The 12467-nt window shown below is 38.3% G+C and overlaps 1 protein-coding gene across 2 annotated transcripts in view; it reads left to right on the top strand.

Moving 5' to 3' along the window:
• Positions 1-12467, top strand: part of LOC124552607 (aminopeptidase N-like) — a 272739-nt gene that overhangs the window by 115200 nt on the left and 145072 nt on the right. For both annotated transcript variants that reach the window (XM_047126932.1, XM_047126933.1), the window contains exon 9: positions 10366-10521. In XM_047126932.1, the coding sequence (XP_046982888.1) occupies positions 10366-10521 (156 nt within the window). The remainder of the gene's footprint in view (positions 1-10365; positions 10522-12467) is intronic.

Below are 12467 nucleotides of genomic sequence, written 5' to 3'. Positions count from 1 at the left end.
TGAAAAGTGTTCCTATAATAGCACAAAAAGGTGAATATGATTTGGACAGAGTTAGGAATGTAAAAGAAGGAAACTGTCTGTTTAACTTACGTCATCTTTAAGTAGATTTAAATCAAAACATCTTGACATACTCCCATTTTATTATGAGTTATCGCTGCTTCCCCAGTGCAGTGAGCTCTCTCAGCTGCAAGATGTTGGCACACCTGCATCTTGCAATTTATAGGCTACAGTCCCTGACCTTGAACCAAAATTCAGAAGATTTGCCAGCCCTAGTAAACAGTATATAATATCATATGCCTGAAGAGCATACATGTAAAAGTTTTCGTCTGAGGGATAAAATTTCTGGGCATGGATTTGTTCCTGGTGGACAGGAAGGAGATGCCAAAACAGTATATTGATTTCTTAGTAGTGGGGGGGGGGGGGGGGGGGATTTTTCTCCAAGGGGATCATTTCTACCCCAAACCCACCTCTTGTGAATGTATGGTGATAGGTGTTAGAACAAAATGAAGGAAATCTATGTGCTTCTAGAGAATGGGACACATCTACAATAGGAAGTATCTGAAAGAGGGGAGGGGAGGGGGGGGGTGCATGGATAATAGATAACAGAAAGTATCTCAGAGTGGGGATGTGTGCATGTTAAACCTTAGTGACACACTGTACTATATTGTTCCCAATATACATAAATGATTTGGCTGACAGGGTGGTCAGCAATCTGTGGTTGTCTGCTGTGGATCCCATGGTATATGGTAAGGTGTCAGAGTTGAGTGACTGTAAGAAGATACAAGGCGCCAAAATTTCCACTTGGTGTGATCGATGGCAGCAAGAATTAAAAGTGGAAAAATGGAAGTCAATGCAGATGAGTAGGAGGAACAGACCTGTAATGTTAGGGTACAGTATTATTAGTGTCCTGCTGACACAGTCAAGTCATTTAAATATTTAGATGTAACATTGCAAAGTGATATGAAGTGGAATGAGTATGTGAGATCTGTGGTAGGGAAGGTGAATGATCAGCTTCAGTTTATTGGGAGAATTTTAGGAAAGAGAGGTTCACCTGTAGAGGAGACAGCATATAGGATGCTGGTGTGTCTATTCTTGAGTACTGTTTGAGTGTTTGGGATCTGTACCAGGTCGGATTTAAGGAAGACATTCAAACAATTCAGAGACAGCCTGCTAGATTTGTTACCGATAGGTTCAAACAACACACAAGTGTTACGGAGGTGCTTCAGGAACTCAAATCGGAAAGGCGACATTCTTTTCAAGAAACACTATTGAGAAAATTTAGAGAACCAGCATTTGAAGCTGACTGCTGAATTATTCTATTGCCGCCAACATACATTATGTGTAAGTACCACCAAGATAAGATTAGAAAAATCAGAGCTCATACAGAGGCATATAGACAGTAGTTTTTCACTCGCTCTATTTGTGAGTGGAACAGGAAATGACGAGTAGCGGTATGGATACCCTCTGCCACACGCTGTATGGTGCTTGTGGGGTATCTACATAAATGTAAATGTAAATTATTCTGGAAAAACGTTAACATTGTCAGATTCATTCAGTCTAAAACAACAGATGGCTGTATGTTGATCCAGTAGCACTAGAGATCCAAGTTTCTTTTACAAAGAAAACTTGAACCATGTCATACTGCTGCTGCTGCTGCTGCTACTACTACTATTACTACTACCACTACTTCTTCTACCACTACTACCAGCCTGCATTTTGGACACCTTGCGTGATGGTTCAGTAGTCTCACGAAAGTAGAAAATATTAACATATCAACAATACAATAAAGGGACACATTCCACGTGGGAAAAATATATCTAAAAACAAATATGATGTGACTTACCGAACGAAAGCGCTGGCAGGTCAATAGACACACAAACAAACACAAACATACACACAAAATTCTAGCTTTTGCAACAAACGGTTGCTTCGTCAGGAAAGAGGGAAGGAGAGGGGAAGACGAAAGGAAGTGGGTTTTAAGGGAGAGGGTAAGGAGTCATTCCAATCCCGGGAGCGGAAAGACTTACCTTAGGGGGAAAAAAGGACAGGTATACACTCGCGCACACACACACACATATCCATCCACACATATACAGACACAAGCAGACATATTTAAAGACAAAGAGTTTGCCCAAACTCTTTGTCTTTAAATATGTCTGCTTGTGTCTGTATATGTGTGGATGGATATGTGTGTGTGTGTGCGAGTGTATACCCGTCCTTTTTCCCCCCTAAGGTAAGTCTTTCTGCTCCCGGGATTGGAATGACTCCTTACCCTCTCCCTTAAAACCCACTTCCTTTCGTCTTTCCCTCTCCTTCCCTCTTTCCTGATGAAGCAACCGTTTGTTGCGAAAGCTAGAATTTTGTGTGTATGTTTGTGTTTGTTTGTGTGTCTATTGACCTGCCAGCGCTTTCGTTCGGTAAGTCACATCATATTTGTTTTTAGATATATTTTTTCTACGTGGAATTTTTCCCTCTATTGTATTGATATCATTAATTTGAACCCAACAATTACGTTTGTTATTGTCACTGTTGCATTTCGAAATCTTTTCTGTCGTCTTATTTTCTCTTTCTGTTTTTGCCAGTAGTTTCACTTTGTATTCTCCTTCTCCTTTTTACCGTAATCTGCTATACAATTTTATCCCGCCTATATATACTCAATAATACGTAACCCACTTCCAAACTATAACCAAAAAAACTTTTTTGCCGCTTTCAACACTACCGCCGCTGTAAAATCCACCATTTCTAGTTCACAAACAGTTCCTTTCTCCTTTTAAACAGCCATTTCGGCTAGTTCTAATAACTTTCACTTTATTTCCATTTCCGTTTTTCCCACACAACTGGTAATTTTTAGCCGCTTCCCACAGGTTTTAACATCATTATTTCTTCGTCAGACAATTGTTAGCCTCATTTTCATAATCTGCCACCACAAAACCACTCCTTTTAATATATTACACGCAGTTTTTTCGAAATTTTCCCGAATTTCTCCGTCCTCTAACGTGTTTTGGCGGCAACACAATGTGCACATCGTTGTCTACCAACCCAAGTCCAACATAGCGCAGCTGTAACCAACACCTTTTCGCCTTTTTTCACACCAGATCTCCAGTTACTTTCCAGTCCACCTTTATCTCTCCCCATACCCAAACTCTTTGTCTTTAAATATGTCTGCTTGTGTCTGTATATGTGTGGATGGATATGTGTGTGTGTGCGAGTGTACACCTGTCCTTTTTTCCCCCTAAGGTAAGTCTTTCTGCTCCCGGGATTGGAATGACTCCTTACCCTCTCCCTTAAAACCCACTTCCTTTCGTCTTTCCTTCTCCTTCCCTCTTTCCTGATGAAGCAACCGTTTGTTGTGAAAGCTAGAATTTTGTGTGTATGTTTGTGTTTGTTTGTGTGTCTATCGACCTGCCAGCGCTTTCGTTCGGTAAGTCACATCATATTTGTTTTTAGATATATTAACATATCAACAGACGGAAACGAGTGAAATAAAGCACATATGAGTCCAACAGATCTTCCTTCGGTGATGAACAATCCAGTTTGTTATGCAGCCATGAGGTATTACTATACGAACATCTTTCCTAGTAAGAATATTGACTGTAGGCTATTTGGGCACTAAGCTTCATGTTACAGCAAAAAAAAAAAAAAATTCAAGCACATATCAGCCTAGCTTAAGTTATATAATTTCATATGACTTATTTCAGTTCAGATAAACACATGTCAAATGAGTTGAATGTAATTATCTGATCTGAGCTGGGTTGGCAGGTTTTTTGATTGACGATTTGTATTAAAATCTACTGGCACTGTGTAAAGGTAACACTGCAAATTATTTTGAAAATGTAATATCAAAAATGTGAAAAGCTATCGAAACTATTCCAGGAATTGAAAACATGGTTGCTTCAAAAGTGAATTTTGCTTCCAAATATCAGTAATCAACTTAAATGACACCATGCAAAATTATCATTTCATTTTAATGCAGATAATATTTTTGGTTATAGTTCTAATATTTCACCATTGATCTAATTTCATCATGATGTTTAGAGCAATCATTAAAATTCTGAATTATGTTTATATTACTCATAACAGTTAATTTTGAAAATTAAAACTGTTCACTAAATCTCAAGAACTGCACTTAACAAAGTTTGCTGCATTTATCTGTGATGTCAGGTTCACTCATTGTTGTAATAGTTATCATAATTTTAGTGGTGGCCTGCCATTTTCATCTCTCTCAGTGCCACCAGTGAAATTTTGTGGCTAATACTCCTTGGCATTGAATGTCTTTCTTCATGTAACTTTATTTACAATGAACTAAATCTCTTTTAGCACTGCCACTGCATACTATTGCCATTCACAGACTCTGTGGACTACTGACTATTACATCCTCTCACTTGAAGACAAAATCTGTTGGTGCTCTAGCTAGTGCAGCTCTCTCATGATTAACAAAATTATTCCAAATAAATACTTTATTTTGTGTGATATGTTATATTTGTATACCATTTAAAGCTTTAATAGGGCAAGTGAAAATGAATCATTGAAAAGCAGTCAAGAAGTAATTAAAATTACAATTCTGCACAGGCAATAAAAAATTGAAAGAGTTCCACAAACCAATAACAGGTGGCATTGGTTCTTACTTCTATAACACTCTAGCGTATATACTGAGATGTTTCAAAGTAAATTACATAAGTTTAGAAAGAAGAGGACAGAAATTTATGTATCAGTCCCCTGAATTTAATGTGTAATGGGAAGTTGATATGCATGCTGTTACATATTAGTGACTACACTTTCTGAAGTGTCATATGTATGTTCTCTCAGTGGCAGTGATTGAGCAATAGTACATATGCAAAGCAAAATACAATGTTAGAGCTACTGGCCGTGTGTTTTTGACTGCACCATTTGAAATGGTTTCGTAAAAACCTCCAGTACAACTGGAGATCTTGGCGAATTTGTTAGTTGAGATGTTGATAAAAGGAAATCCATTTTAGACAGAAAGAACCGCATTGTCCAGCTACAACAGAAGTGACTTTTTTACAATATGAATGCTGCTGTTGTGGTATTAAGAATAAAGATTGGTTTGCTGCAGCTCTCCACAAAAGTCCATCCTATGCAATCCTCTTCATCTCTGAATAACTACTGCAACCTACACCCATTTGAACTGGTTGCTGTATTTGAGTCTTGGTCACCGTGTACAGTTTTTACCCCCCACTTCTCTCCATCACCCAAAATGTAGGGACAGGAAAAAATTATTTTATATTATGCAAATTTTGTATTATTTTTTACCAGATTTGGTTTTTTGACTTTTTTGATGAATTCAGAATTACTTTTTGCCAAATTAAGGGGGTATTTTAGTGCTATTTCGTGCCAAATTCACTGCTGTTTAGCTACCAGTTTACTGTTTTTGCCAATTTTACTGTTTTTTGCCAACTTAGATTTTATCTTTTTGTGTTTTTGTGCTTTTTCCAGTTTTTATAGTATTTTTTCCAACTTTGGTGGTATTTTTCCAGTTTTGTGGTTTATTTTTTTCAATTCTGGAGCTATTTTAAGCTAATTGCAGTGTTATTTTGTGCCAACTGCAGTGTTACTTTTTAGCCAATTTCTGTTATTTTTTGCCAATTTTGGTGCTGTTTTTGATGTCACATCACAGTGCATAACATGGGAAATGAACTATCATTTTAAGATTATGCATGAATGTCAGCTTTGAGGCAAAAAGAAGGCAAAATGCAATTTCAGCCTTCAATAACTATCAGTTAGGAATACTTGTCCTCTGCTTAAGGACATTTATTTGTACAGGAAAATGACAGATTTCATGATGATTCATAAAAAAGGCGATTTCATGTTATTTCACTAAAATCTCCTGATTTTGCCCCATTTTTTGCACATTTTTTTGCATCATTATTTTCACATAATTTTCCTGTCCCTACAAACTGGTGATCCCTTGATGCCTCAGGATGTGTCCTGTCATTTCAGGCTATGTTATAAATTTATTTTCTCCCCAATTCATTTCAGTACCCGCTCATTAGCTACTCAGTTGTACAACTAACATTCAACATTCTTCTGTAGCACCACATTTAAAAAGCTGCTGTCTATTGTACGTGTTTCACTTCAATGCAAGGCTACACTTCTGACAAATACCTTCAGGAAAGAATTCCTAACATTTAAATTTGATGTTAACAAATTTCTTTTTTTTTCAGAACTGTTTTTCTTATTACCAATTTGCCATGTACATCTTCTCTTCTTTGGACATTATTAGTTGTTTTGCTGCCCATACAGCAATACTCATCTGCAACATGCATTATCTCATTTCCTAGACTAATTCCCTTGCCATACTCTGATTTTATTTGAACAATGGAAAAAGGATAGTTGCTACTCACCTTATAGCGGAGATGCTGAGTAGCAGATAAGCACAACAGAAGACTGTCACATGAAGCTTTCGGCCAAACAAGCACCCAAAGAGCTGTGTGTGTGTGTGTGTGTGTGTGTGTGTGTGTGTGTGTGTGTGTGTGTGTGTGTGATTTCATATTTTATCTGATAACATTCAATTACATATGTCTCGTTGATGTTCATCTGACAACTTCTTTTCATGTCTGATAGAATTACAGTGTCATCACTAAACTTCATATTTTTTTTATTTCTCCTCTTTGAACTTTATTTCCCTTCCAAATTTCTCCTTCCTTTCCAAATTTCTCCTTCATTATCCCCACAGCTCATGTACATAATGAACAACATGACTGGATAGGCTTCGACCTGGCCTCTCTCAATTGTCAACTTCTGTAACTGCAGCTTGACTTCTGACCAAGTAATGAATAACCTTTTGCTGCCTATATTTTAACCTACTACCTACAGAATTTCATCTCAAAAACTTTCTCTAAATCTATGAATGCTGTAAACATAGCTTTGCTTTCTCCAATCTACCTTCTAAGAAAAGTTGTAGAGCCACTATTGCCCTTGCACATTCCTACGCTTCTACAGAACCCTAAGTGGATGATACAAAAGCGATACAACAGTAGTATAACATGGCACTGGTTTCCAGGAATGACTATTTCCTTGTCCTATTCAATAATTATTTTCACCTGAATGTGTGAACCTGTCAATTTCTGTAAAGGAAGCAATATGTAACGTGTCTTGCATTTCTTTTTTGGGAAGGATTGATGACCAACCAGAGTGCTCATCTTGCCCAAAAGTAATTTATAATTTTTTATCACCATAACAGATGTTCTTCCTCAAGATTTTAATTAAAGTACAAATAGGACTCTGATGGTACACAGACCTATCACTTGTACTCAGGTGATTTATGTGGAAAGGCTTCCAACGTGATTATGGCAATTAACAGGCTTTGAATGCAGAATGTAGATGGAGCTAGATGCATGAGACATTCCAGTATGTAAATCATTAGGTAATTTAATATTCTGTGTCCACAGTGTCAATTGTGTACTGAGAGTACTAAATTTCAGGCATTACCTCTCACGACAGACTATGCAGTGATCGACCATTGTCACGTAACAACTGAGAGCAGTGGCGTTTGCAGAGTTGTCAGTGCTAAAAGACAAGCAACACTGCATGAAATAACTGCAGAAATCTGTGTGGTATGGACAACAAACGTGTCCATTAATACAGTATGGCAAAATTTGGCATTAAGTAGCTATGGCAGCAGACATCTGACACAAGTAAATTTGTTAACAGCATGACATTGCCTGTAGTGCATCTCCTGGGTTTGTGACCATATCAGTTGAACTCTAGATGACTGGAAAACCAGGGACTGGGGCTGATGAAGCCATGTACCAGAGTTGTCAACAAGGAACTGTGTAAGCTGGTTGTGACTTCATAATGGTGTGGTCTGTGTTTATATGGAATGGACTGTCCTCAGGTCCAACTGAATATATCAGTGACTGGAGAGGGATATGTTTGGCTACCTGGAGACCATTTGCAGCAAGTCGTGACTTCATGTTCCTAAACAATTGAATTTTTATGGTTCACAATTTGCCATCCATGTCACCGGGATACAATTGTTTGTGATTAGTTGAGGACATTCTGGACAGTTCGAGTGAATGATTTGGCCACTCAGATTACTCGAAATGAATCCCATCAAACCTTTATGGGATATAATCAAGAGGTCGGTTTATGCACAAAATCCTGCAGCAGTGACACTTATGCAGTTAGGGACAGCTTGGCTCAATATTTTTCAGGGGACTTCCAACAATATGGAGAGTGTGTGCCATGTCGTGTTGCTGCACTATGCTGGGCAAAAGGAGCTCTTCTAACATTCTGACAACTTAAAGTGGGAGTGTGGATCTGGGTTATATCAGCTTATTCCCCCAAACCACCTTACACTTCTTTACGCAGTGACTTACTTGGAATTTGCAGCTACTCTCTTTACTGAATAGCCGGGTGCTGGAAACCCTCTTGGCTTCTTCTCTGTCAAGTAACGCTAGGTACAGGAATTTTTAGGCTCTTTCTACCTCTGAAATAAGTAGACATACAAACTTTACTTTTCGGCAACTAACGATGTATTTGACCTCCATACACAATAAAAATGTCACTTACCACATGAATATGTGACTTCCTGCAAGTCTCTTGTACAGTTGGACATTAGAAACAAATTGAGTTACAGTTAAAAGACAGTTGGCTTCGATACCATGACCTTTCTTAACATGAATCATAAAATGAGTCTTGCCTCTAACAAGGTTGAATCGAGAGTCTACAAGAGTACTTTTTCAACTGTTCTTGTTTTAATACCAATAGTCAGTGACACAATAAACACAGAGTTGCATATAAACTCCATGGTTCTTCCTTACACACTCGCTAAAACATCTACGGATTTCCTGGCAGGTATTTGTCGGTGCCGTCCGACCACCACGTCTACTTTCTTCCCGTGACTGATTTTAAATGTGCACACAGAAACATGTGACCACACTCATATCCAGAATATCATGTATTCAAGACGGTAGAAGGCTGAATGGTTCTAGAATTTACACAGAAATTCTCGAATCACTACAGTCTGACACAATATTAGGAGATATCCTATGACTGTTGTCACCTCAGTGTACTAAACAAGTTGTGAATTTACCAGTATGTAGGTAGCTAATAGTGTTCTGTGTCAAAAAATGGAAATGCTTAGAAGAAATGTTATATAAAAATAGTGCCTGAGTAGAGAGAGAGAGAGAGAGAGAGAGAGTGTGTGTGTGTGTGTGTGTGTGTGTGTCATTATCATCATCATCATCATCATCATCATCATCATTATGATATTGGGTCTGGTTGTCTATTAGTAAAGCACGTACCTAGAAACCAAAAGGTCATGGGATTGAATACTGGTTGGATGATGGAATTTTTTCTGCCTATCTTTAACCTAGATTTGACCTCTCAGTGATTTGAAGATTCACTAGAAATGGCATGTGGTTTGGATGCACATTAAAACTATTAATCATCTTTCCTTTTGATCACACCTCCTAGTTTAGATCATTTCACATTCCTAAGACTCTGCTTCATGATTGGAATTACGAAAGACAAAGTGTAAATGAATGAATAAACAGTATCATCTGTATCACTTCCAAGAGCTGCATTTTGCATATCAGTGACTCTCCTTTAAGTCAGAGCTTTCTGTAGTTCACAGACTGCAGAGTACTGTTGCCCACATGCTAATTTCAGACATTTTGATTATATGATACACTGTGTGCCCAGATGGGATGGTGATGATCTGGAATTGTTCTTGTGTGTGAGTGTGTGGTGCTTCTTCAATATGGATATATTATCAGACTGATACACTTTATGTTGGCAGTTAAGTAGTTTGCACATTTCAGTCATCAAACCTGTTGCTTGCTTTGCATGTTAATATTTTGCTTTCCTCTATAGTTTAATTGATGCTTAATCAGCTCTTTGCATGGACACCAACACAAATCTCATTGTCAGTACACCTTAGTGGTGACATCTGCCAAACAAGAATGAAACTGAAAGTTCTTGGGAGATTAAAACCATGTGCTGGTCCGGGACTCCAACCTGGGAGCTTTGCCTTTCTCAGGCAAGTGCTTACCTGATTGAGCTATCTGAGCATGACTCACAATCCACCCTCACAGCTTTATTGCCACCAGTACCTCACATCCTACCATCCAAATTCCGATGCAATAACAAAATTTGTTCAAGAATGAAGTTGTTTGTGAGAGCAGTTTACCGTCTCTCAATACAGACACAATCTGTCCTTTATCAGACATTGATCGATTGAAACTTTCATTTCCCTTTCACTCTCAAATTAAATTGGCCTCATTTCTATGTTGATAATATGATCAGAATTCATAGATGATTCAGTGCACTTTATATTTTTATGTATTAAGTTTTCATCATAGGTTTCTGAATGATAAAATGAGTTTGTACTTCATGTTGCAGAGACCGAGCAAAATATGTACTCACTATAGCTCCAGTAGTATTAAAATTCTATGAAGACTACTTTCAAACACCATATCCTCTGCCAAAGCTGGACTTCACTGCTGTTCCTGACTTCTCATATGGTGGCATGGAAAATTGGGGTGCTGTTAACTACTGGTAAGTTCTTCATAGCAAAACATGTATCGGGTCAGTGGCAGTGGACTGATTCCAGAAAAAAATCTAATATCTTTTTTACAGAAACGTGTGAATTTAGGCTGCTTGCTGCTTTTTTTCTTTGAACGGTTGTGCAAATGATCTTATAATGCTTCACCACCATGACTGGCATAGTATCTAAAATAATTGTCTGCTTTCTAAACTATCTCTTATTATTGAAAATACACTGAGGTGTTAAGTCAGGTGATAGTGATATGTACACATAGAGATCGTGGCAGTATCATGTACACAAGATAAAATTTCAATGCATTGATGGAGCTGTCACTTGTATTTAGATGATTCTTGTGAAAAGGTTTCCAACTTGATTATGGCCTCATGATGGTAATTAACAGACTTTGAATGCGGAATGGTAGTTGGATCTAATCGTATGGGACATTCTGTTTCAGAAATCATTAGAGTATTCAGTATTCCAAGATTCACAGGCAAGAGTGTGCCAAGAATACCATTATCAGACGTCACCAAGGACAATGCAATGGCCGATGCCCTTCACTTAACGACCAAGTGCAGTGGAATTTGTGTAGAGTTGTCAGTGCTATCAGACAAGCAACACTGTGCAAAATAACCACAGAAATCAATGTGAGATTTACGACGAACATATCCGTTAGGACAGTGCGACGAAGTTTGACACGAGTGCATTTACTAACAGCAAGACATTGCCTGCAGCACCTCTCCTGGGCTTGTAACCATATCAGTTGGACTTTAGATGACTGGAAAACTGTGAAAACCGTGGCCAGTACTAACAAAGAGATAGAGGGGCTGGCCAGTACTTACATCAGCTCAGTACATCCGATAGATAAAAAAAATAATAATAAAATAAAAAAAAAAAAAAAAAAAAAAAAAAAAAAAAAAAAAAAAAAAAAAAAACAGAACCGAAAATTTACGTTCCTAGCTTTCGGAACAAATGTTCCTTCATCAGGGAGGAGAGAGGGGAAAGAAAGAGAAGAAGGGAAAGTGGATTCAGTTACTCACATCCTCTTTGGTTTGAAGCTGGCACAGTACTTACAGTAGAATATCTCTGACAACCATGCCTCCATCCTTGCTACCCTCCCTGTTTTCCTTTCCCTGTTGCTTCATAACCTGGGTTGTGAGTAACTGAATCCACTTTCCCTTCTTCCCTTTCTTTCCCCTCTCTCCTCCCTGATGAAGGAACATTTGTTCCAAAAGCTAGGAACGTAAATTTTCGGTTCTGTTTTTTTTTTTTTTTTTCTATCGGCTGTACTGAGCTGAGGTAAGTACTGGCCAGCCCCTCTATCTCTTTGTTAGTATTTGTTTCACATCTTTATATGAGATTTTCCATTAATCATTTAAAACCATGGCCAGATCAGATGAGTCGCGATTTCAGTCGGTAAAAGCTGATGGTAGGGTTCGAGTGTGGTGCAGACCTTTCAAAGCCATGGACCCAAGTTGTCAACAAGACACTGTGTTGGTAGAGCCCTTGCCCATGATAGGCAAAGGTCCCGAGTTCGAGTCTCGGTCTGGAATACCGTTTTAATCAGCCAGGAAGTTTCATATCGGCACACACTCCGCTGTAGAGTGAAAATTTCATTCTAAACACTGTGCAAGCTGGTGGTGGCTCCATAATGGTATGGGCCATATTTACATGCAGTGGACTGGTTCCTCTGGTCCAATTGAACCGATCATTGACTTGAAAATGGTTATTTTCAGCTACATGGAGACCATTTGCAGCCATTTATGGGTTTCATGTTCCCAAACAACAATGGAATGTTTATGGACGACAATACACCATGTCAATGGGCCACTACTGTTCACTATTGGTTTGAAGAATATTCTGAACAATTCAAGCAAATGATTTGGCCTCCCAGATCACCTGACATGGGACGTTATCGAGAGATCAGTTCATGCACAAAATCCTGCACTGGCAACGCCTT

The sequence above is a fragment of the Schistocerca americana genome, chromosome 10 (genome assembly GCF_021461395.2).
Source record: "Schistocerca americana isolate TAMUIC-IGC-003095 chromosome 10, iqSchAmer2.1, whole genome shotgun sequence".
NCBI lineage: Eukaryota > Metazoa > Arthropoda > Insecta > Orthoptera > Acrididae > Schistocerca > Schistocerca americana.
Note: the sequence above shows the minus strand (reverse complement) of the source record. Positions and strands in the feature narration are given on the sequence as shown.